Source organism: Camelus ferus, chromosome 5, assembly GCF_009834535.1.
Source record: "Camelus ferus isolate YT-003-E chromosome 5, BCGSAC_Cfer_1.0, whole genome shotgun sequence".
Classification (NCBI taxonomy): Eukaryota; Metazoa; Chordata; class Mammalia; order Artiodactyla; family Camelidae; genus Camelus; species Camelus ferus.
In genome coordinates, this window is record NC_045700.1 from 32,330,484 (window position 1) to 32,358,213 (window position 27,730).

Consider the following 27,730-nt stretch of genomic DNA (forward strand, 5'->3'; position numbering starts at 1 on the left):
CTTTTAGTAACTTGCACAATGGAATTAAACTTCACCAGGGATTTCACAAAGTAAAATCCTAAATGGCCTGTGGGGAAAAAGGAATATGTACCATTCATTAAATGTCTAAATGAGTTGGATACATGCTAGCTGGAAGAGAGCAGAGTTATTATAACTTCTATAGAAGTAGGAATTATTCCAAGAGCCTTTCAGTCTCATTATTGCTTGGCTGGGAATACTTCTTTGGTTTTTCATCGGCTAATGCTCCTACTGGGAGACTAAAATACACTGAGGATGGAATGGTAAATTGTCTTAGTCATTCATCCAACAAAACCTGGTTATCCTAGCCTATAACAGACACTTGAGATGAGGTTAGTATATGATGTTAATAGGAGAAAACATCGAAAGAGGACATTCACATTGACCCAGTTTTTCAGGGGATCATGAGGCGTCTGTTCCTCGAGTCTATCAATACAAGGGTTAGTTTCCTTCCAAGTAAGTCTCAGCAGGGCCTGCTCTCATGGGATCAGTCTGGTGTCAACAGCATCTTCAGGATGCATGTACAAGTCAGTGAGCCCATTATTTCCATGCTACTCTATTTATTCTTTTTTTAAGATTTTATTTATTTATTTATTTATTTATTTATTTATTTATTTATTTATTTATTTATTTATTTATTTATTTATTTATTTATAGAGGAGGCACTGGGGATCGAACCAGGACCGTGTGCATGCTAAGCACGAACTCTACCACTTGAACTATACCCTCCCCTCCTCTATTTATTCTTGATTCTTTTCATTTTATTTTCCAAGGAAATAAATCCCCTCTAATTTATCTGTATGGAGCTCCAAAGTCATACCAACTCCATTGTTGCAAACTGAATAATGCACATTTCTACTTGAATGACCAAGTTTAGCCTCAAACTCAGTATGTCTATCAATAATTAACTCATCTTTCATCCAAAGCCCTTTATCCTTCGATCTTTTATTCATCTATCTTTTACATTTTCCGCTCATCTTTTATCACACCCTTCCCTTCTCAAACTAGGCACTAAGCCTTGTGGATTGTTTCTGCTTATCCTTTTTACCTATTTCTTTTTTTTTATTTCATTAACAATTATACTTTCCAAATCTGGGTCTTGATTGCCTCATATCTGAGTCACTGTGATCATTTTCAGTATAGTTTTCCCAAAGCTCCAGCTTGTCCCCAACTTTACCAGTTGTAGCAGAATCTTTCTCTGTATTTCTTCACTCTCTAAACCTCATTCCTTTCTCCTTTTATCTTCAAATACTTTTTTTCCTGTCTTATGCATAATTCTTCTTGACTCAAAACTCGTCTTAATCATCACCCTGAGTTGCTTCCTTGTTCAAATTATTTTCCGGCCAACGTTTTAGTAAGTTTTATATTAAATGTTTAATGGTATGAATGCAAAAATCTACTATATATGAAGAATATTAAGGTCTTTTGAAGTGATCCTCTCTTTTTTTCCCTTAGAATTCCCTTAAATGTGTGTGTACCTAAATTTTACTGAGGACATAAATAATTATTTTAAATTACCATTTGAAGCACTTTGTAATAGATAAACTAATTTTATCTTGGCTTAATCTAGCTGTAAAAGCCACTTATTAGTTTCTAAGTAAGGCAAATAATGTCTGTGTTTTCCAAATTAACAGTATTGCCTAGTCCACCTTCATATTCAGCAGAAGCCACACAGAACTCATGATTATTTGCTTTGCTGTACCTGAAATATTTTTATCTTACTGTGTTCCCAATTCTATCCTAGTTATTAAATTCTTACAGTATTGGAAGAAAGTAACAGGTAAGGGTATTATTCCTAGGGTTTTTTTTTGTTTCCTTCCAAATATGAAAACTTGTTTTGGGGGGAAAAAAAAGATACACAATGAAGTCTAGATAACATAAAACTGGATAAGAAATTTATGTTCAAATATTTGACTGACTAATGCAAGGATGAGAAAACAAAATTTAGAAGGAAAATAAATCTAAGAAATCTGCAAGTCAAATGTCAAAATGTCAGGTATAGTATTTTATAGCACCAAGATTTTTTTTAATAGCACCAAGATTTTTAAAGCATTCTTTGTTTAAACTCATCAACTTTTAAAAGAAGTCATCCTATGTAAGATTTTATTGAAGATAACTCAAAGTGAGACTAATCAAATGCAAGAACATGGCTAAAAACAAAATGTTTTAAATATTTCATTTGTTCACTACTAACTATATATATCCCATGTATATTTTGCTTGTTAGAAATGTACACATAATAACAGTGACAAGATATCAACCAATATCTTTCATATTTTAATGGCCCTAATTATATATTTTTTTGTTAAAAAGGAATTTTATCTAATATATAATTGTCATTTTCCTGTATAAACTATGAAGGACAAATCTTCCTAATTTTTATTAGGTAATTCTTCTAGTTAATAATCTATTCTCATCTTTAAAAACTATTGCTTTTATTTATACAGAAATATGCCAATGTTTCTCCTTTGCACAGAACATTTATTTTTTTCCATATTTTTCTAGGATTATTTGCATCCTACACTAAATTAAAACACAGATCAGCTGTATGAGTTGGTTTAGTTATTATTATTAGTTTTAAGCTCTTTATGGGTAGACCATGAATGCCTGGTCCCAGCAGCCTATGGAGGTGATGGGAGTGGAAGCTATATTGAACACTACTCCTAGAGTAGACATCTGCAGGTGCTTTAAATATGTATATATAATATGATTTTCAAAACCACCCCAATAAGAAGGAATCATAATTAGGTTATATACTTCAGATACTCTACTACACTACACCATACTTGATCTAAATCAGCTTTGGTGAGAAGTCAAGATGATATCAGAAGATCTGAGTGTCAAAATCCCTCTGTGACTCTTAACCTACTTGGGCTGCTACAACATAATCCCATAGACTGGGTGAATTAAACAACAGACATTTATTTTCTCACGTTGGAAGGCTGGAAGTCAGAGATCAGAATGCCAGCATGGTTGGGTTCTGGTGAGGGTCCTCTTTCTGGCTTGCACACACCCACTTTCTTGCTTCCTCATCACATGGCAGAGAGCAACAGAGCTCTGGTCTCTTCTTATAAAAGCACTAATCCCATCATGAGGTCCCACCCTCATGGTCTCATCTAAACCGAATTACTTCCCAAAGGCCCCACCTCCAAATACCATCATCACATTGGGAATTACAGTTCAACATGTGAATTGGGGGTGGCAGGAAGGACAAACATTCAGTCCATAGCAGGGGTGTTATGAAGTCCCTTGTCCTTTCCCGCCCTCAGTTTCAAATACTGTAAATTGATATGGTTGAACTGGATGTTCATCAGTTAATATTCTTTATCTCTTTTGTTGGATAGGCAAGAGCAGTAAGACCAGATGTTTGTGAAATCTGTGGTCTGGTGACAGGGGACATGAATTTAGAAAGCTTGAAATTAGGGGGAAAAATTAGAAAACAAATTCTTTTAGAAGATATCTCAGAGCAATGTGAAAATTTTGAGCAACCTACCAGTTACCAAAACCTAATGATTTAAAGGGAAAAAAAAAAGAAACCTGTTAATCCAGAATTCATTGAACAGTGTATATATACCCAGTAATATATGGGCACCAAAAGGAATAAAAAATATACACTTAAAACTTGAGCTCTTTTTTGTAAATAAGGAAGTCGGATCAATGCTGCCTGTTACAAGACAGAGTCCTTCCCATGGGTACCCCTAAGAAAATTCCATGACGCACTAAGTATTGGAAAGAGTTGCTTGCCTCCTGAGAAAGATTTATTTTCTTTTCTACTCCAAATACATGGTTCACCCAGAGACAATAATTCAATAATATTGATTATAAAATGAATCATATTTTGTGGACAAGTATTTATACTGACCTCATACTTGGATTCTTTTTATTATATTACCATTGTTTTTGTAGATAGATTTTGTCTCTTTTATCTTTCTCTATGTAGGAATATACATTATATAGACAATATATATGTAAAATTCTGTTTAAATCCACTTCCACTTTTAACAAGATCAATTATAAATTAAGTGAATAGGCATACAGTCCCTACACTCAGTCTCAATGGGAATACAAAACAAGGATTCTTGAAATAAAGAATTTTTGTACTGTTGTACAAGAGGCATTCAGAAAAAGATCTGATAAGGACAGGGTGGGCCTAAAAGGCTTCGCAGAGCTGTCAGGGAGCACAGAGAATGGGGTGTGTGTGAGGACAGCGAGACACTGGCCTAAATGGAGTAGAAGGCCTGGACTAGGGAGAGTGGAAAATTAAGTTTTATAAGTAGTGGAACTAAGATTTTAATAGAATGTAAATGCCGAGCAAGGAAATTCTGACTTGAGGGGACAAAAGAAACAATGAGGTTCAGACTGAAAAAGTTGTCAAAGGCTAGCTTGTCACCTGTTTCTAATACAACCTCTTGAAAATACTTGTGCATGCACTGTTGCTATTAAAAATGACATGGTGAATGTGGCCAAAATGAAAGGGGCTTTTTATTCTTGTTATTTAGGACCCAAGTATAATTTCACCACAAGCAGGGACAGACTGTAGAACTTTTTTTTTTTCAGTTCACTTCTTTTGTTCTGTTATCAAAGGACTTGATCCAATACTGAGCAAAAAGCTACATGTGGTATGTACAGAAATGCTACCTTTCCATTAAAGGAAAAAAAGCTTCAGTGGGTTACCATGAAAACAGCCTAGCGTCCATTCCAACCTCTAATAGAGAATCTTAGTCTTCTAATGAAAACCTACCAGACAGATGTATTACTACTACATCTCTCTAGTTGCTGACTTTCTAAATAGATTTTGAGATGTTCTTTTTATTTAAAAGAAGTAAAATGTAGGTATCCGGCTGGGATATACAGAAATTGTTTATTTTGTTTTAAGAGGTACAAAAAACAACGTCTGGCAAATTCAGAGTCGCATTTTATTGTCATTGCAATACCAAAGAATAATCAAAGTGGTCTCTGTAGGTCACAGTGGCCAGTGTTCAATCCACATCTTACACTGATAAGACCAAGTGCCATTTCTAGGTGGTAGAAATGGTCACGTTGCAATCTGCCCACTAAAGAGAACTTTCTTCATTCAGTGAGTGAAACAGTGGCCCATGAGGCAGATTTATTTTTCACTATGAGAATCTTAAGGTATGACATATAAATCTGACATAAAAGCATGACCTCGAGTTTTAGACTGAAGTTTTTAGAGACATGTTAATATTGATCTCTGAGATCTCCTATAGACAAGAATTCCAAAGAGTTTACGTAGACAGCCCCCCTTCCAGAATATGGAATTTAACTCTCCTCCCTTCTTGTGTGAGGGCTGTGCTTATTGACTTTCAAAGAGTAGAACACAGAAGGGGGTGGTGGTGACTTTCCAGTGGAGAAATGTGGCAGGTGCTACCTTAGGTAGGTGGTCAAGTTTTTACGTTGTGAGTCACGTTAACACCATGTACCCTTGATAAAATGTGAGAATGGCACTTCCCCTTTGTGATCTTCCTCCCAAACACCTGAAACCCCAATCTAACCATGAGATGAACATTAGACAAATCCAAACTGGGGTGCATTCCATAAAACCCTTAACTAGTACTCCTCAAAACTGCCAGTCATCAAAAAAGAGTAAAGTCCAAGCACCTGTCAGAGCTGGCTAAGGCGATACGACCACTGAATGCAATGCGGTGTCCTGGGTGGGATCCTGGAAAAATGACATGGGGTCATATGGGATCTTTAAGGAAAAAGTTGGGAAATCTGGATAAAGATTGGAGTTTAATTTTTCAAATGTTCCAGAAGAAATGTTAAGTGTGTGAAAAGAGCATGGGATTTGGGCCTGATAGACCACAGTTCAAAGGTAGGCTCTCCCGTTTGCAATCTGAGTGACTAGGAATTCATTTATCATTCTCAAGCCTCATATTCCTTATTTGAAAAAGAGAAATGATCATGCTAACCCTGAAAAGTTATTGAAGAAACATATAATTTATGATTTGTACTGTATCATCTTTCCTATACTAATATTTAAGATGACTGCTATCTTGCCAAGCACACAGCAAGTTATCCCAAAATATTTAGTGTCTCTCCTTCCACCTACTTCCAGCCCAGTATCCAAAGGCCAGAATCTCTGTTCCTTTGCCTGATGATTTTCTCTGCCAGTGACTGCTTTGCCCGAATAGTCACACCTGGGGGATTAATCACCCCTACTTCCTGGAAGCATACCTCAAGCAAAAGCAGAGGGCAGGTGGTATAATGATCCCAGCTCCTTCACCCTTCCAGGGAACTGAATCTGAGGTTTGCTCTGTACTGTTTCCTAGAGATCCGCAGCAGGATCCAGCCCCAGCTGCGCACAGTGTAACGAACTGGTAACGTCCCCTTTACTGGCTGCTTTGCCTTCCCTGCACTCCGACTAGTCTTTCTTGGGATCATCTACCTACTTAAGACCACTCGCACTTAAATCCTTGTTTAATGTCAGCTTTCGGAGGAAGCCAAACTAAATTGATCTTAGTTGGCAGCAATGACAAATGCCATAAGTAGGATTTCTTTAAGCTTGAAACCACCTAGAAAAATTCAGTATTATTGCATTGGTGCAAATGTTGTAGTAATATTATGGAGGTGAATTTTTTAAAATTATGTCTAATTTAAATTAACTAATAGTTTACCTTTATAGATAAGAGGCAGTTATAACTATTAATAAGAGTATCTTTGTGCTATCTAAGGACATTATAATTTGCCTCTTGAGACTTTTTAATATATTTAATAATTTTTCTCTAATTATATGCCACATACTACAGTTTTAGGACATGCTTAATAATACAATATATGTGAAAAGCTTTTGAAATTTTAGCAAAATACCAGTAAAAATATATTCAGAAATGATGTCACATACAGGGTGTTATACAGGGCATGTACACCAGGGGACAGGAATCTGAAAAACAATATCTGTATATGCAAGCATGATCTAGTGAGGTTTCTTTTGGAAGGAATTCCTATGGAGCTTAAATTTGCAACTTATATTCTTCAATATTACAATAGTAAAACATGAGTAAATATTTGGAAAATATTCAAGAATAGATTTCTCAAATTGTAGACGTCCTTTAAAACCTTTCAAGACAAAATATTAAACATACATAAACTTTACCATCAGTAGTGCTTAAAATGGGAGAATTTAATAATGAAGTAGAAAGAAAATAGTAGTATTGGTCACATTTTGTTACTGTATTAGTGAATTCTACTTATTATATTATTTTATTCTCATGCTCTGTTTTCCACAAAGTGGAGTGGACTAGAGAATTCCAAAAACAAACTGTTTTCATTAATTCAATAAATAATTACTGGACACATAATCTTCTCCTAGAACTGTCTCCATAGGTATTCAAAATATATCTTTAACATTGTTATTGGGGCAGCAAGTTTTAAAAAATAAAACAAAAAGACAAGACAGTGTAATCAAATGTAGATTATATGCCTGGAGTTTGCACAGATGATAACTAATACTATGTTAGGTGGGTTAAGTACTGTGTTTAGAATTGAATGTATTACCTCATTCAACCTCTGAAACATCTCAGGAAAAAAGGGGCATCTTTATCCCTTTTCCCAGATGGGGAAGCTAAAATTCTGACAATGGCTCACAGGCACTGTGATTCTGATGAGTGTGGAGGAAGGTCCCAAACCCATCTGTGTCATTTTCCAAAGCCCACTGTTTTCATGCTGTCCTGCTCCAAAGATTTATAGAGATAATTCCATAGCTGCAATACAGTGCAAATAAGCTATCTGGGTAAGTTTAATCACAATATACTACATGAAGACTGAAGAATCTACTAAGACTTTAAGGATGTGATCTTTTCCTGGACAAAGTGGAATGGGTAGTCCTACTGGTAATGAACAGCACATACCAGGTAAGGGATGGAAGAATGAGGGGACCTGCTGAGCACAAACAGGGAAATATCAAATTGTTACATATAGTTACATGCAAGTAAAAGGAGAAAGAGTTAGTCTTCATAGGTGATGTTGAGGACAAGATGGAAATACTGAACTTGAGGTACACACCTGTTTTTAACAACAGTCTTTTAGAGCAGTCAAACTGTAAAAGACCATAGATATCACATAGGCATGTAAGCTAAGGGTACACAGCTGGATGCTACCTACTTCTCTTTACCCTCCTCTACACAAACCACTGAGATAACATGCTAGAAAGTCTGAAATCAAATAAGACAGAAAAAGCTCCTGTGTGAGAGCAAAAGTCTCTTTACTTGGCATCCCCATTGATGAATTCAACTCCATCTATGCACTCTCCATGCTAATTTCAGGACCGTGTGATATACAGTAAGAGAGAACTTGTTTAAAAATAAATCACATTGCTAAATGTCAAATTTTTATGGATAAACAATTTTCCTTCTTATTTCAATATAAATGTTCTTGGGCTGCTTTTACAGAATGAGGGAAAAAACTATCATGGTATATTTATTTTCTTATAGTTTATCCTTCTGGATAGTTGTGAACAGATTTCTCAAATTGGCTGTACTTAAAATACCTAAGAAGGACACCCCCGGCCCCCACTGCCCTGGGGGCCCAAAGCTCCATAATGGTATGTAAGGAACAGTATAGTCAAGTGGCAGAACAATGGCAGTGAGCCTGGGGTCCAGACAGACCTCTGTGACTAAGCAGCTCTGGCAAGGTGGGGGAACCCTGTAACTTTAGTGACCTAGGTTTCTTCATCTGGAAAGTGAGGCGGCTGGCGTAGAGTGACATATAGAATCCGTTCAAACTGTGAACTTTTATAGTAAATACTGTCCTGAGGAGCTCAACAGGAAAAGTATTTTATAAATTCACAAGTACATCCAGGGAAATCACAACCTGTATAAGTAATGAAGCTGAATCAAATACACTTGTGAGCCTTTTAAATACACACATATCTTTTGGCAAATTATTTCACCTAAGGATAAAAGGAAAGAAACCCTGTGTCAAGACAGAGCCAGCAGAGGGCGTTTAGTTCCCGAGCCTCTTGCTGAAGGAGGCGTGGTCCAGGTCCCAGTAACACAGAACACAGTGTCCTTGGCTTCCAACATGCACCCCTCCAACAAGGTTTTGTGAAAGGCTGCTTATGCTGCTTGCAGTTTTTCAAAGGGGTAAAAGATATAAGAGTATTTTTAAAGAAACAGCTATACAACATTAGGATTTTAAGGATGATACAATTTTAAAAAGAATATATTGACACGTTCTTTCATTGTGTGAAAGCACTAATTTAATGCAGAGTATTTTGGATAATTCACACACAGTCCTTAAAATATGTTTAAATGTTATTTTAGTTTTAGATATTTGAAGAATCATAAAATGCCTTTGGACATACTTCCCAAAAATAAAAATCCAGAGCAAACTATATGCATGTGGGCTGTAATGAAAAAGCTTACCTTCTCTGAAAACAATATTAAGACTGAAAGGAATTGAAACTGGAATTGGCTATCATCTTTTAGATATGTGGAGTTACTCCTAAACTCTTTTGAGTGCATCAGTTCAGATACAGAAATCAATCTGACCTCAATGAAGTATACATAAAAGCAAATAAATCGTCTAATCACAGTAAAGAACCACTTTATGAAGATATATTTAAATAGAAAAATGATTATCAAAACTATTGCTCTGATGCTTTTGGAAAATACAGCTGGACGTTACAATTTTAAGCCCAGACACCGAGACACAATCGAATACATCTGAAATCTAAAGTCCAACTTCCCTTTCCAAAGTTTGCAATGACAGTTTGGAAAACTGATTCCATGACTCTTAAATGCTTCAACCAGCACAAGGAATAAAAGGAAGTGTATTAGTTTTCTCAGACTGCTGTAACAAACCATCACAAACTGGATGGCTTAAAACAACAGAAATGTATTGCCTCACAGTTCTCGAGCCTGGAGGTCTGAAATCAAGGTGTCAGAAGGGGCACTTTCTTTCTGAAACCTATAAGGGAGAATTATTCCTTGCTTCTATCTTCCAGTGTTTGCCAGCAATCCCCATGGCTTGCAGATGCATCAGTTAATTTCTTTTTCAATTGTAAGGTCCAAATAAAGATAATGTCATATATGTACATATAGGCTTAGGCTGTATTCTACAAATATCTTTCTTAAATGTAATGTAAATTACTTAAGATATCTACTAGTTGACCCCAAAATGAATCAAAATAGAAACTGAGGAACAAAGAATGCTTTGTGGCTGCTCTATAGAACTGGCAAAAATTTAAATTGCCAAACTATCATGGAGAGCCCTCAGAGAATTATTGCTCAGGCCATGATTATACTAATTCTGTAAAATTAATGGCGAATATGGATGCTTTGGTGTCTCCCTTTACATTAGCATCTGTGTACAACTAAAAGCACGCCACTTCCAAGTGAAAATTATCCCTCACATGGAAATAATTTCATAATGGGCAAAAGAAATTTCTCAGAAATGACCCTCCCTTAGGTTAAGGTATGCTAACCAGATTCATTTATTTAATCAAATGTTTGGAATTGTATTTAAAAATTACTAACCATGTTTGGGAAAGATACAAATACTTCTCTTTGATGTGTTGCCTTTATTCTTCTTTTGATTACTCATTTTTCCATGAGAAGGATGTACGTTAAAAAGTGTCAAAGATAGGAAATTTTTTTCTGAATTCCATACCTCAAGTCTGTAATATATTTTAAATAGTTCAAGTAAATGAACTTTATATCCTTCTCAAGTTTTTATATGGTTGAGCAGAATGCATAACCTTCGTGAAAATTTTCATTTTAAGATGTTAGCTTACGAACGTACTTGGGTTCCATCAATCACTGACTGCATCTTCCTCTCACCACTGCTTATGACTGTCCTAGAAGCCCTGAGTAGCAGTGCTGTTCAGGCAACCATTTTAAGACTAACTTGTTCAGCTTAAAGACTAGGACTCTGAGTTTATAAGTGATTTGTAGAGCTGAGTTCCTGAGATTTCATCAGACTGCTTTGGGAAACAAAAAGACTCCAAGATGAATTTCCTTGCCGTACTTCCTCTTGACATTACAGAGAGAAAAAAAAAAAAAAAAGACCCACAGACTACCAAAGCATGCTTATCATGATTCACAGAAGAAAACAACTTGTATAATCATGGACTTAATAACCTTCATGAAACTTTAATAATGTTATAACAAATTATTCACACTAGGAACAAAATAATAGAGATTATTATAGTATCAGTTTGAGTTAGCTAACAATGAGTCTACTATCCACCTTGGCATTTCTTGGATATTTTGAGAAGAATTATAGTCAAGCCCAGCCAAAACCACATGAGAGGGATAAGCATAGTGCTTGCCTTTAATGAGATCCCTAAAGATCATTCGACAACCTTCAGAAACCTGCTGACATTATCTAATAAAATTTATGTGATGTACTTATGTTATGGAAAGAAAGAGGATGAAAAACATCATTGTCTCTAGAGTTGGGGAATTGGTCATGTGGTGGTGGGAACAGGGACTTCTCTTTACGGAACTCCATGAAATTTACACTGTATTTTACTGAACCTGTTGTGTGAGCTTTATAAGGCAAGTATAGTACAGGAAATGCAGTACAAATAATATGCATTTAATAATTTAGTTGGTAAGTTGAGGCTTCACAAAAACCTCCTAAAGCAGATGACACTGTCTCGATTTTGCAACTGAGAAAAAGGACGCAGAGAGATGAACTAGCTTTCTCAAGATCACACAGCAGAGATCATTTGAAAACACAAGTTTATCTGATATGAAAGCTTCCACAGATAAATCTGCTATACTGTGACTTTTTGTTTTTAAGAAGATACTATTTTATTAGCTGAATTTTTTATTTTCAGGTATTTTCTTATACTGCTGACAAAGAAATCCGAACCGATGACTTGTGCTTGGACGTTTCTAGACTCAATGGACCTGTAATCATGTTAAAATGCCACCATATGAGAGGAAATCAGTTATGGGAGTATGATGCTGAGGTAGGGTATCTTCTTAATTTACTTCTTATTTGATGCTTAGACTCACTTATGCATTTCAAATACATTTAAATCCTAAGCTATTTTTTCTCTGCAATGGAAGAACTGTATTTTCAAGCATGCATGCTCATTTCTGAGAGCATTAGGGCAGTATATCACATAAATAAGTTTTTTGCCAAACTATTCCATTAGTATGAAACATGAATAAGGAAAATAAAGTCAATTTTATGTGCTTGAAATTTGTTCTCACCATGTACTCGCTCAACATAAATTAGCCAATGGGCCAGCCACGCTCATCTGAGAAGTATGTCCGTCCTGTGTGAAGATGTGCATACAGGAAAGCATCAGTAATATTTTCAAATTTTCAAATATAAAATTTTAAACTGTTGTGATCTGTGATACTTATGCTTCTCAATTTAAAGGAAAAAAGAAAAAAGCCCACAAGATTAGCATGGATATCCTTCATATCAGTAAATATTTCATAGATCAATAAATTAATTAGGTACATAACCAATTAAGGAGTATCTTCCCAATATAGCACAATTTGTTTTCTGATAGGAGAGAGGGACAAAAAACAGTAAAGTTGCTGTTGGGAATTTATAGCTGGGCAGTGTGTAAAAACCAGATCAACCATCAGATGGAGCTAATAAAAAAGAAATATTTCCCTCTGCATAAAGAAGCTGCCTTGAAACAACTGCATTTCTTTCCGTTCTCTCTGCTTAGCAAAATGGGTTGGTCACCTGGTTTATGTTTTCCACATGATTAAATGGTTGGTGACTTATTTAGGGATGAGAAATAAACTTTATTCTTACAAAATAAGTAATTCAGTAGAGGTAAATGCATTTCACAAATGCAGTGTTCTCTGCAAGCCTAAAATACTCTGCAAGAGGAACATTTTAGAAACCAGTCTACAAAGTTGTTGGTATTACTGGTATCTTAACAAAGTCTTCTTCTTTAAACACTTTTCAAATGTCAATTTAATTTGCATGATGTTGTAGTTTCTTAAGTGGAATATCAGGAAAACTTACTGAATTCTTTTGTGATTTGAAACTGGTTGTGTAGGGTTAAAATTGGGCTCTAAAATTTACACATTACCAGGCTCCTTGGGCACAAAGTACTTTTCTTCCAGGACATTATTACAAGCACACTGGACCCTTCCTATATTGCACCAGTGTGTTCCAATCGGATTCTTTTGTCTTCTTAATATCTTATTCATCTTTGTCTGACCACCATGTTCTTCTCTTCAACTGTTATTATCCATCACCCCCCTTTAAGCCTCCAGATGGATGCTGATTCCTTCAATAATATACGTGGGTGACCCTGGACCCTGAGCTCCCTACCTCTTTCGTGAGGAAAAATACAGATACATGTAGAGATAAAGGAGAAAGCCCACAAGTTTTTCAGTAAAACTTTCTGTTGTTGCTGTCATTACTCTTTAGTTTTCACTAAGAACCAGGACTTTACTGGGCTTGCGCTAAAAAACAAAGAAATCTAGCATATATTAAAAGGAAAGGGGAATGAGTATATTTTTTATAACATAAAATAGTGTTGATTTTCAGAATATGTCTAATCTTTAAATTTTTCTGTAATTTTTGAGTGGACAATGACTTCTGTAGTCATAATTCAAATTACTTCATACTTGAAATAACTACCATTGGTAATTAGGTGTATATTTGTTCATATTTTTATCAGTCAGTAGCAAGATTATTGAATATTAAGGGAAGTTGAAAGAAAAGTGAAAAAAAAAATAAATAGCTCCAGCTAAGACAAAGAAATGTTTTTCATAAATTTACTATTTGGGGATGACTAGTAGTTATCTATTGCAGTATCTTTAGAGCATTGCAGTATTTTGTGTCATGTAAACTTTGTTTCTAAAACACACACCAAAAGTTTATAATATGCCATAAATATTGAAAAAAGTCTATTTTTAAATAATCCAATCATCTTGATAACTATGTTAACAGTTTAATTCACTCACCTACATGTTTATGTTTTCAAAATTAAATTGTGATGTTCAACTTGTATAACTTTAAAATTTTAAATCATAATGTAGTGGGGTTTTTTGCCAAATTAAAAAATGTATAAATCAAAATGTAGAGGAGACACATAAGAATAGAACAATTGGAGAAATAACACACTGCCTTTCTGGAAATTTCAGCTTTGAAGAAAACACTGATTTTATTTGTGAAGAAGTCAGAAAAAAAAAAAGAGATAATTTTTTTTAAATGAAATTGAAATATAGTATTTATTTTTTATAATTACCTTTTTCTTTAAGTTTTAGATTTGTGATCACTTTAGTCTACAGAATTGCTACCCACAGTGTGATTCTAGGACTAGTAACGTCACCTGGGAACTTGTTAGAAGTTAGGAATCTGAGAAACTACCCTAGACACACTAAATCAGAGTGTATTTTTTAACAAAATCCCTAGGGTATTTACATACACTTTAGAGTTTGAGAAGGACAGGTCTAGATAGTGGCCAGACATCTGCTTATCTTCTTTAGTCTTTTTATATGCACTGTTGAAAAGTACTGCAAAGTTAGGAAAAGGCATAAATATATTTCGGAAAATGACAAGGCTGCCAGGAGAGATGGGGGAGGGAAACGGAGCAAAAGAATGAGACGTGCTGAGATGGGAAATGGGAGTAACTGCCAAGCAGCTCTAGGTTCGTATTCCAACCAGTGGAAAGTCGACGGCTGCCACCTGCCATTGCTTTAATTCAGTTCTTTATCTATGGCTATCAAGGACAAATGTATTCTTCTTTGAGAAACCTCTGAGGTGGTGAACTTTCAAAGCAGTATGAAACTTGGTGGAGTTCAGAGAATTACAGAGCTGAAACTTACCTTAAAGTTCTCTCCTATTAGCCTTCATCAGGAGGAAGCTACAGCACAAAGATCACACTGCCAGCAGCTGAGGCAGGATTTAGGTCCTAATAAAGTAATCAAAGAAAGCTAGTTATCAGTACAATTGTGAGTCTCACAGTGGGAACAGCTGAAATAGTCCATCACCTTATCTCCCATAGTCCTTTCAATCTTAAAAAAGCAAGTCATAAATAGGATCAGAAATGTCTGTACATCCAGAGAAAAATTGAAACAGTATCATAAAGCCTCAAAACTGGAGTCTATCTGGCTGCTTTGGTTTGTTTACTTCTTAGGTGGTTAGGAGAGGGGAAGAGAAGGCAATAAAGTTTACCGAGTGTCTATAATTATACATATTTTCTCATGCAAGAATCTATTTTCTTACAATAGTCCTATAGGATAATATCATTATTTGTATTTTTCATATCAGTAAAGCAAAGCTTACAGTGTTTAAATTCCTTGTCTAGGTTTGTACACCCCAGGTTTCTGGCACTAAATCCAGCAATCTTTCCACTACACTACATTGCTTCCTGAGGTCACTGAAAAACTAGAAACAATTAGATGCTTTCAAATGATAATTAATGATCTGATTAGCTAAGTGTACAGTACTACATATGAAAGAAATTGTTAAATACTGTTGATTTTTCAGTACCAAATTTTATTCACAAAGAATTTCTCCTTTCCTTAATAATTGGAAAGATATTCTGCAATATATAAAGCCTATTTAGATAAACAGGCATTCATGAAACTACTTTGTCAGTATGGTCTAATTGCTTAGAAACTTTAGCAATATATATTTGCAATATGATTAATTAATATCTAATTGCTTCACCTTTTATTTGAATGAAACTAAGCACACGGCAATAAATACATGTCTTTGGTCAACTTTGATTTGAAATATGGAGTTTTCCACTTTCTTAATTAACACTAAGTATTTCTTAAATAACACAATCATGAATGTAATTCAGTATCACTTTGTACCTGGCCAAACATGTTCAACCTAGGGGCAATCTGAGCATCATTAGCAACTCTGAAGATCCCCACCTGGTCTAGAATCTCCTGAATAAAATACCTGAATATTTTGGTGCTATGAAAGCCTACTGCCACAAAGTTAAAACAAAAGAAAAAAATCCCTAAATATCATCTCACTGAAACAGTTTTAATATTATTTTTATAAAGATCTGTCATCCATCCATTCTCTTTAATTTAAATTTTCTTATATTATTCTATTTCATTGTAATTGCGTTCCAATCCATTTGAAATTTACATTCTACTGCAATAAGTGCACATAATGACATTTCCTTTTGAACATCCAGGCAGCTACATACAGTGTGAGAATCTAATTTTAGAACAGAACACTTATGCTCAACAAACACTATGCAACAAAGAAAAAAAAGGAAGCAAAATCTGATGCTAAAAATAAGTCTTGTTTTTCATGTGACTGAGCAAGTTGACTGAGAAAATACTTGCTGTGAATTTGATATCCATCTGTATCAAATGTTTGCCAAAATCACAATATTAGAAATTTTTTTCAGTAGGTAAAATATGTAGGATTGATATTTACTGAGATCATAGAAGCTTATATTTAGACTTTATTTAATGCTTCCTCTTTTATTTACCTTTATCAGAAAGCAGGTAAATGGGAATATAATTTTAAGGTAAGTCATCTATAACTGCCAACCCAGCCATTTCCCTGTGTAGCTTTCCTAATAAAAATAGAGGCTCAATTTACCTTTTGAAGGCTGTATATATTAGACAAGTATTACCTTTCCCTAGTCACACTGACCCATAGCCGTGATATCATATCAATTAGCAAACAGAAATTTTAATAATTTAGTATTGCATTTTTAGTTTTTGCTTGTTAAACATTTACACTTTTTTTTTTTTTTAGAATACTCATTTTCTATTCTAACAAACGCACAGATCACCTTGTCAGGAGCTCACACTTAGTATTTTAAATAAAGACTTAATTGTATTAATTTTTAAATAATTGTTACTTGGTATTTGATCAGTAGGAGAAATCCTATTGCCTTGGATATTAAATGTCCGTAGTAGTCCAAATTGAGTCTTACTTTGTTTATCATTATATGCAAAAGTAATTAATTGAGTTTTATTTTAAACTTTTAGTATGGCATCTTTTAAACTGAGACCTGTATGATTGGTTCTTCAATCAGCCATGCAGTCACTTCTATTTGTTCATTTTAATATCAAATATTTTACCTAGTGCTTTTTAATCCAAAAGTGCAGCGGTATGATCTAATTTTATAATTTTATGATTCTTATTATGTCATGAAAATTGTTTCTGTAGCCTGATTCCAGTTGGCTTTCAGTAGTAATTGTATCTTTAAAAGGGTAGATTTAGGGATATTCCATGACACATTTTGTCTTAGCAAAATATACAAATATGTTTGAAGGCAGGAATTATTAATTTTTTCTTATGCATCTTAAAATAGTATGATTAAAATTTTGTAAATCCCCCTAATGCTTTATACTTCAGTGGAGAAAAATTAAGTAATGGTATATTATAATAAAAAATGAATACTAACTTTGGGTCCATATTACTCTGTTTCCTAGTCAGTATTTTAAATAATGCTATAGGAAATGATATTTGGCAGTATGCTGCATGTCAGCCTGTATGTCACATTGCCTTCAAAATTGAGTTAACATGACAGTTCCTAAAGTTGTGAGAGGCATTTGTAACAAATATGACAAAGGGCTGGTATGCTTAAAAAAGGGCAGTTAAAAGAAAAAAAGTAATCCAGTATAAAAATATTCAGCATAGGAGACATAGAAATTAGCCAATAAAAATAAAAAACTATCCAAAATAAGTAAATAAAAAATCATTTCATATATGCTCTTTTATCCATTTATTTATCCTGTCCATATGTCAAGAAATGTTTTTAGTGGCAACACACAATACTGGTGTAGATGCAGTGACATTGACACTAAAACAGTAATCTGGTATATAATAAGCCCAAGAAAACTGCTACTGCTGTTATTGCAAAATAATTATTATAGTTTTTAAAATTTTGCTAATATGTATTAAAATGTTCATACATTTTGACCTTGTGAGTTCACTTCTAAGAATCATCTCTAAAGAAATGATTATAGATTTGGAGAGAGATGTTCAGAAATATTTCTCACAGCATTATTTATAATAGTGCCAAATTGGATATCCCCACCAATGGAAAAGTTAAATGACTTTTGGCAAATCTACTTTGTAGAAATTGTTTATTTTTTATGTTTTTAGAATATTTAATTATAGAATGATGCCCACAATACAAACTGAAGGATATTTAACTGGATGACCTCAATTGCATATTTGCATAAATGATAAAAATTACTAGAAAACAAATAAAATATTAATAGTGGGTTTCTCTTCTGGAGAGAATACTCAGAAAAAAATTTACAATCCTTTTTTTCTCAAACAAATGAAAACACTAAATGTTTTAGTGGGTTTTGTTTTTTAATGAAAAATAATTTTGTATCTCAATGGAGTTGTTTCAGATTTCTAAAAAACCATAAATCAGAAGAAATTAGAAGTATCTGGAGTGAAATTTCTTTGAATTTTCTTCATTGTCATTCATGTAATAAACATTCTGGGACAAAATATTACAAGTATATTTTTTATGGAAAAATTTATACTGCATTCATGTTCTGGAGTTACATTTCCTGAGTATAAGTAAAATCAAGTTTTATTTTTGTTTTAAACCAAGGAAAATTTTATAATTCATTTTTCTTTTTAATAACACATGAAATTCATAATCACTAACACCTGGGGCTTTAACATGACATTTACCAAAAAAAAAAGTTCACTGCAAAAAAAAAATTACAAAGGGTAGAGGATTATCAAGGCTAAAAATTTAAAACAGTATACATAGGAAATTCAAGTTTGAGTTTACAAAAAAGAACCCAAAAAACTAGTCTCCTTAACAAATCAACTATATAGTGAACATTATCAATTCACAAATAAAATTGATTACATATGATAATGTTACCTTTCTTATCTTGTAATCATTTATCTATCATTTGACTATAGAACATAAGTCTCTGAAATGGAAAATCCAATGATTTGTATCCATTAAGCTGCTCAAGAGATGTGGTTTAATTTTATCCTAATTTATTTTCTTCATTGGCCTTTCACTAAGTATTTCAATCAACAAACTGTAGAGTGCCTCCTGGGAGCAGGCACTAAGCTGGACGATGGAGGTAGTCATCGTCCCTGGCCTTCCTGGAGCTTATGTTCCTGTGGAGGAAACAGATGGAAAACAAGAAAGAGGCAAATAAACTAATCACAAATTTTGTTTGGAGAATTAGGACAAATTAAGAGCCCAAATGGAGTTGATCGTTTTTGGGTTTTTTTTGCTCTCTTCATGAACTTCCTAAATGACATTTAGATGAATGTAGCAATGTGTATATGGAACATTTTTAATGCCACCAGGTTAGACCTGTGAAAACATGGTGGAAACAATCTGAGTACCATACTGTACCACATAAAGCAAAGCCTGAAAGCTAAATTATCTCTCAGATTCTTCCCTGGCATGCACTCAGGTGTAGGGCAAAGGAATGAAGAATCCAAAGACTGTAACTGAAAACTCCCTGGACTAATCAATGATTTTGAATAGGCACTCACAAAATAATTCATTTCATGCTAAGAGCATTTTATTACTAAAATGAACACTATATTATCAATAGCCTTTTCTATCCAAAATAACTTTTTGCCAAAAATGTTTCATCATTTGATCTCAAGCTCTTCTCCGTATTCTCAATCTTATCTTCATTTACTCCTACTGAAAACAGTTGACATGAAAGCCAGCTAAAGGGATGTGGCTCACAGCTCTGTGGATGCAATTATTGTGACATGTGCTTTCCCTGCTTATCCAGTAGAAATTGTATGTTGCCGAGAATGATTGATTTTTTACTGCCCTTGTACTTGATTTTGTCATTATTCATTATTTTTTTTGTCAAACAGACCCACACTTTTCTTCACATAATCACCCAGTCCTGTCTCTCAGTAAGCAAAGTAGCTGATGGCTCCCTACAGCCCACTGTGGAAATATGTAATGATAGCCTTTTGCAAAAATGGCTACTAAGGAACTACACAAGAATGGAAATTTTTAGAAATATTTTTAAGAATTCTACTGATTACTTTCTCTAATAATTTTGGTGGTTTGTGTTGCAGACTTTAGCAGTTTTATTTTTGTGTTTTTGTTTTGTTCTGTTATTGAAATCTAGCAACTTCTTTAAAATGTGGTTAAAAAAATGTATGTGCTATTTCTCCATGGAATTATTTTTATGTCTTTTACTTCTTAGCTGCTCATTAATTTGGAGGCTGTATATATTAAGAGGTGTTTGTTATTATACATTAATAGGTATGTTCCAGGTTTTTTTCTTTATTTCAAATATAATACATGCTTAAATATAATTGATGGAGTACATTATGACATATTAGCTCTTTTGAGGCTAAGTATAACCATGTCTATGTGGCAACAGATTTTGCACTAGAGCTGAAAAAATCAATAAAAAACCAACATAGCCAAAAAATTGATTGTTCTTGGAACACTGAAATTATTAAATTTTGTTAATTTTTATTCAGATACTTTGTGCAGACATAACATATCCTTCTAGAATTTATTATTTTAACCTAACACTTAAAGCAAATGCATTATTGAAGACTAAGATGTAATTTTCAGTAACTTCATGCAGTAAATCATTTCTAAACATTTCTTTGTGGTTGGTTAAGTTATATAATTATAATAATAAAAGCTTTTAAAAATTGTACCTTCATCTCTGACTTGTATGATTTGTGACTATCTTCTCAGTAGGCAATAAAATGAATCATTATTCAGTTCAAGTCAAAAAACTGGTATGGAATTCTTGTAAAGAGTCCAAATAAGAACATGTCCTAGTTCTTGATCTTAAGGGTTTATTGTCCTGTAAATAAAGGCTATTACGTTGTCCAGTACCTTACTATGAGAACACATGGGAAGTTAAGGAGTTACACTGGTTCAGATGAATCAGTTAAAGGTTAGTAGAAGACACAGTTGAGCTTGGAATGCTTGTGACAAGGCTGGGAATGGAAGTAGGGGAGGAGAGGAGGGAAGGGGTGTTGTTTAGATTAGACCCACAGTCAAAACAAGGGCAATCCAAACATGCGTCTGGACCTTTTGTACAAAGAGAACTTGTATACAAGGCAATTTGCATATATTTTCTTTGTTTTCAAAGGAACAATACGTGGTAGGTACAGTGCCCACCAAGTTGCCTTCTCAGACTTAACTATTTAGTTTCACAAGTCTTCTTATAGATTCTAGCACAGAAACCACAGCTTACTTCTCTCAGAATTTGCAGCAGCTCCCCCAGTGGTTCACACAAACTCATGGGAGCTAGTTTCTCCACAGGTGACAGCCCTGTGCAAGAGGACAAGAGCCACATAAGGCGGGTGGGGAAACTATCCTGGCTTAATAGCCTTATGCCTCAAAGGAGACAGTATCTCTGTAATAACTCTGTAGGCATAGCTCTTGTAACCCCGGGGAACATGCACAATTACAAGTCTCTGCACTTAAAGAAGCCCAGACTTTGGCTTCCTGTTAGGTATTATAATACAGTTTATCAGATGCAGATGCACTTAATCAGAGGTGATTTTTACCATAAGTAATGTTGCCCATAAACATAATTAACATTTTCACCCATATCAGGTTGGCAAGGGATCAGAGTTAGATAGTTGACGGAAAGTCAAATTTTTTAAGCAGTAGAAGAAACAGCATAGTACGTATTAGTATAACTAAGCATTTTCTGGGGAAAAAAAGAATCTAGGTCCTCAGAATGATTTGGTAGCTTGCCCAAATTATCACAGCTAGTAACCTGGGGAACAGAAATTCACACTTAGGGCTATCAGACCCTAAAATGATCTTTGTACTCCACTACATTGAAGAGGAATTTTCTTTGGCTAGTTGTTCTTATCAGCAGTGGCTTTTGACTATTAATGAATTCCTTCAGATAAAATATTTATGCATTTTTTAGAAAGAACAATACTTACTAGTTTTTTTTAATTATCACTATATATGTAGTTGACAACATATTCAATCTAGTCCTTAAAGTCATATACATTTAAAAAAAAGGATCTAATAGAAGCAAACAAGGGTAAGTGACTTTTTTGGGGAAAAGGACATATATACACAAAGGATCTCAGGTACGTAACAAAAATGAAGACATTTATTGATTTTAACTAGAACTTTCTAGAAAAAATGTCTTTGTTTTATTTTGTATCTTTTTTCAAGTTGGCTGTTGGTTCATAAGCCAAGAACATAATTTCTGGCATCATGAGTATAAATCAACTATCTTTTTGCCTATCTTTGGCCATTTCTTCTTTTATCCATTTTTCGGTATAAATGGCTTGATTCCAAGCATCGAAAAGAACAATAGCAAAGGCCTCAATCTTGAAATCTTCACATCTAATAGCCTTGCTCTTTTAATTTCCTGTTTGTTGTGTATTAAGCATCCTCTACCACAAGCCTGTTTTCCATTCTTTTCTCAGTACAGTGCAGTCCAGGGTGTTTGTAGTCCTAATCCAAAAAATTTACAATTGTCTAGGCAGTGTTTCTCCACCATTTTTTTGCATGCCTCCTGCATTTTTTAATCTTCCAACTTTCAATATAATATCAAGCCCTCCCCCAAAAAGTATTTGTCTACCATTAATTTTGGTAATTTGCAACAAAAGTATATGCCATGCTTTTTTCAAGATATATCTCTAAATCACCTCCCATATTCAAATACTTCTCTTCTGGTTGGGGAGTTTTTCATATAGTATGGTTCTAAGCATTGCCCATGAAATTGAGCAGAACTGTGTATAATAATGTATATAATTAGTGCATAAATTAGTATGTAAAAGTATGTGGACTTAAAATGTATATCTGAAAAGTCCAAAAATATGATTTCAAAATGTAAATGTGAACTCAAGAGAGAAGACATGTAATGACTGGTTAACCTGATGCAATTATTGGAATTAAATTTCAGCATTTGGGTACTGAGAAGATACTAACTCATGAATATTGTTATTATGAAAAATATATATAGGTTTAATATTTTAAAGTGTATGTCCATCACATCTCTGTTTTTATTTGATGTTGGTATTTTTAAGGTCCTTAAAAATGCAAACCAAATATAAGCACGCTATCAAGACACATCTTTGTTGCTATGATAATCACTCTTCTACAATGAATGTCTCAAAGTTACAGATACTATGGCTTGTTTAGTATTTTGGAATGGGAATATCTCTAGCAGTTTTGTTCATTTGGGTCACAGCTGTTTGCGTGTTTATGAAGAAGTTACTGAATAACACATGTCTAACAAAGCTAAGATGCTGTGAAAGCTTGTTAATATTAGTACTCCTCAACAGAACTCTACGCTCGTAAGTGGGCTTTTTGCAAGAGAGACTGAATTCTTGGCAATGCATGATAAATGTCAGCCAATTTCTTTAATCATTTGCAAATAAAGGTGTATTAGACAATGATGAAACCACAACAGTGAAAGATGTATAATTAATTCAGAGCCACCTGTGCACACAGTTCCTATTACAAACATGTCACAATGTTTATACTAAAAAAAACCAATTTTTTAAGAGCAGATTTAATCTGTGTGCTAGTGGCATTTAAGATAAAATATGTTGCACTGATTATTGGTTATCTTTTACAGAGACTCACCTTGAGACATGTTAACAGTAATCAGTGTCTCGATGAACCTTCTGAAGAAGACAAAATGGTGCCTACCATGCAGGACTGTAGTGGAAGCAGGTCTCAACAATGGTTGCTAAGGAACATGACTCTGGGGGCATGAAGACTGTTTCCCCCAAGCCATGAAAGTGTCTAAACTTATGTTTTTCCATTATTTCAATTAGGGAAAAAATATATTAACTTTGCTGAATTGAAAAGTTTTAAAATCCTTTTAGTATTCTAAAACACAGTTGTTTATAATTCATTTTTAGGAATGTTTGCTTATTTCCCTACTAAAATTTGTATCTGATTAAAAAGCACATAAAAAGAATAAGTAACAGCAAACTGTTATTAAACATCAGAACAACTTGAAAAACAAAGTGTGTTTACTTTTTAAAAACTCTTTATTGCCCTCATGTCACAGGATTAGTTTGGGGACAAGGGTTATTTTTATTTTTTCTTGTCATAATGATTGAAAGAGAGACAATGTAACTGCCTTATAAAATAACTTCATTATAAAATATTATCATTATTTTATAAACTCACTCTGTTACTACTAGACCTACATGGAAACATGTTGAATTTCTGTGTCAAAAGCAAGACCACACATTGAATTATTTCTGAACAATGAATTCGTTGTACAAAATCAGTTCTAAATTTTGTACCAGGAAAAAAATTAAGTTGGATATTGACATCTCATAGAGTTCTTATAAAAACATCATATTTAAAGAAAAAAGGAGGAGAATTTGAAAATTCAATTTAAAGTACATGAAGTCAAAAGAAACTAGCTAGGCATTGAAGGAAGCATGATGAAGCTAAAAATCGAAAACTGGAACATTTTAAAAGATTCTGTTTGGGCTGCAATCACTTCTTACACAGACTGGGTGTAATAGCTCCATCCCAGAGTTGATGTGGGAAACTCATCATAAATTATGGCTCAAGGAACACAATCACAATTAATCTACCTTCACAAGTTATTTTTCCATCTTAAAACACTTTGTTTTCAAAACACATGAGCAGAAGACATGAAAAGGAAGAAAAAAAATCTATTCGTGAAATTTGTGCTAATAAGTTTTAGTATTTAACATCATTTAAATTGCCTGTAAAGTTGCTCTACATATGTATTTAATTCATTACAAATGCACTCAACAGCTAAGAGAAATTTGGGGTGGGGGTGAGGGGTGGATGGAAGAAGTAACTTCCAGAGTAGATGCCATAACTTTGGCTCTCATCTTTTATTAAAAAGCTCTAATAGAAAATTTGTTTCAGTTTGATCGGATTGGCTACAGACAAACACTCTCTCCCTCCCTCTCTCTCTCTCTCTCTCTCATCGGCACACACACACGAGCACTACTTTGTAATGACAAAGAGGGCGCTTTCGAAAGATAGTGAAATCTTGTATGATCTTCCCAGCTAGTACTCCTTCCTTTCTGGCTTTAAGCTAGTATAACTCAGAAAGAATTATACAACCTGGAGCATTTCAGGTTTACTCCTTAAAGTGTAGACATCCCTCATCTGGGAGTCACTGGGAATCTCTGAATTTTTTACCATCTTTGAAATCCTCTGTGTTCAAAATAACATGGGCCGAAGACATGAGTCAAAGGAAAGATAAATCTGTCTGTGAAATTTGTGCTAATAAGTTTTACATTTATTTAAAATTAAGATTATAAGCAAAGTTTGAATGTCAGGACTTTTTTTTTTTTTTTTTCCTGAGGAGAGGATCCAGGAAGTTGTGACTCCCACGAGCTAGTGAATCACTGCCTTCAGTTAGTTGATAGTGGCCTCACAAGTCAACTGAGGTCTGGCTTAACAATCACATTTTCCATGTTCACTCTCTTTTCTTCCCTCTTTTTCTCTTGTCCTGACTAAATATAATAAAATGTCCCTGCATGGCATTCTTCCTTGAACTTAAAAAGTTTAAACACTCAAGGACTCTTTCATACAATCTGCTTCACTTATAGATTTGCCAATCAAAATGCATATGTTATCTAGAAAATAGTAAGTTTTTAAAAAATACGGCTACTCCATTGCAACTGAATTTGACACATTTCAGCAGCATTTTAAATATCTGAAAGTTCATTATGGTCGTAGCAGAAATACAGGAAATATGAAAGCTGCCTGAGTTTGAATGCCAATGAAGAATTTTCCAAGAATCTTCAGTTAGTTTCAGCTATTAGAATGTCTAACAAACGAAGACATAAAATATTACAAAACACCAAAAACCAATGACTAGTTCAATCTTCTTTTCAAAAATATCTATTGTATTAACACAGAAAATTGAAATCATGAGTGAATTCACAATGCATTCATCTTATTCATTCCTTATCTATGGAGCTAGACTAATAGATATTTCAAATGACTTGAAACTTCCCCATCTGAGGTCTTTCCCATTGAAGTTAATGCCAACTCCAGCCTTCCAGATGCTCAGATCAAAAACCTAGAGTCAATTTTGACTCTTTTCTTTCTCTCTCAGCTTTAATCCATCAGCAGATTCCCTTGATTCTATATTGGAAATATAACCAGACACCAAACACTTACCACCACATCCACTGTGTCACTATCTCTAACCTTTTTAATTGCAGTATGTGTATAATTTGGTTCTCTATAATTTCCCAACCTTTGCCCCAATTCATCTTTTTTCAGTATGACAGCCGTGGTCATTCTGAAACATAAATTTGATTGTTTCACTTCTCTGCTCACAATCCTCCAATGACTTCTCATATTTCTCCAACCATACTTCTTACAATGGTCCTCAAAATCTTTTATGAATGACATCCTTCTACTGGAAGGTGTGCACGTGTGCATACACACACAAGTACACACATTTCTGACTGTCCCTCACTTACTCTACTTTGGCTGCCAAGCAAATTTGTGTCTTAATGTTTTGCTCCCTTGCCCAACAGAGCTATCCTTCCTTTTCTTTAGGTCTCTGTTCAAATATCATCTCCTCAGTAAGGCAAGCCCTACTCCCTCCTGTCCTCCCTACCCCGTGTATATTCTCTGACGAACTGCAAATTTGCTTCTTTATTTTCTGTCAACAGTTCTCCCTTTTTACCCCCCTAACATCCCCATCACACACCCTAGAATGTAAGCTTCCTAAAAACCTGAGCTTTGTTAGTTTTGTTCACTGTGGTATCCCCAATAGAGTTCTTGGTGCATAGTTAATATTCTTTAAACATTTCTTGAATTAATGAACTGAAAAATGTGTGTTAAAGTTGTAAAGTGCTACTGTGTTGTATCTTTTTATTGCACATTATTTTAAATTTTAAAGTCTAGTAATATATTTAGACAGGATTTGCATAACTGTCTTCAAATACAATTTTCTTCCTAATATTACTTGCATTCATGTATGGATTATACTTTGTTCTCTATGATAAAATATCCAGCTTTATGTAAATGAAACATGACATTTTATAAACATGCTGCTGTATTATGTAAGTTGCTCCATTAAGATAAAAAAATTTTATTTTTATTTCTTGGTTGTGTTCAATGGCCATTTGAAGGCCTAGATTTTGATTTCTAGAGGGAAGACATATCATTCTCTTAAAAATCACACGTATTTTCATGGTTTCACAGGAGCTAGCACTGAATTTATTTTCTAAATACAAGTCTATGAACAAAACATAACTGTAGAAACTTTGAAAGGACTTTACAGATGATCTTTTCTTAATCTACCTGTTTATAGGTAATAAGCCTGAGGCCCAGATGTGTAATGTGGCTTGCCCGAAGATCATATAGCTGTCAGCAGTGCTGCCAGACTCATCATTGTTAATATAACCTGATACTGTCTTCAATTAAAAAGAACTCCAAAATATAAGAGGGCACAATAATGAGGAAAAAAATCTTGGTTAAACATTTTGTGATAAGTATATTGATTCTTTAGAGATATATAACTTCTCACTACCTTTTATACTTAAATAAGATTAGTTCTATAAAATACCACCACAGACAATAAAGACCTGCAGCAAAAATAAAGATATTAACAGGAAACAGCACGAGTACAGACCATTCTAGGATACTGGGTAATAGCCTCTTCTGCAGTAACTAGCGAAGCATCCTCTCCCCTCACTTCCATTTTCCTTACACTTATGTTTAAGGTGAAAGTAAGACTGGCCTACAGCTTGCACAGAGAACTAGACTATCTCCTGCTGTGACCACTGAGTCAGTGCCAGGTTATACAGCTCTAAAGACTGCAGGGTAATCAGCAGAGAT

At 34.2% G+C, this 27,730-nt stretch overlaps 1 protein-coding gene across 1 annotated transcript in view; it reads left to right on the top strand.

Moving 5' to 3' along the window:
* Nucleotides 1-26,957, top strand: part of GALNT13 (polypeptide N-acetylgalactosaminyltransferase 13) — a 462,400-nt gene extending 435,443 nt beyond the window's left edge. The window contains 2 exon segments of the mRNA XM_032479456.1: nucleotides 11,822-11,956; nucleotides 23,502-26,957. Coding sequence (XP_032335347.1) covers nucleotides 11,822-11,956; nucleotides 23,502-23,642 — 276 coding nt within the window. The 3' untranslated portion in view covers nucleotides 23,643-26,957.
* The last annotated feature ends 773 nt before the right edge of the window (nucleotides 26,958-27,730 follow it).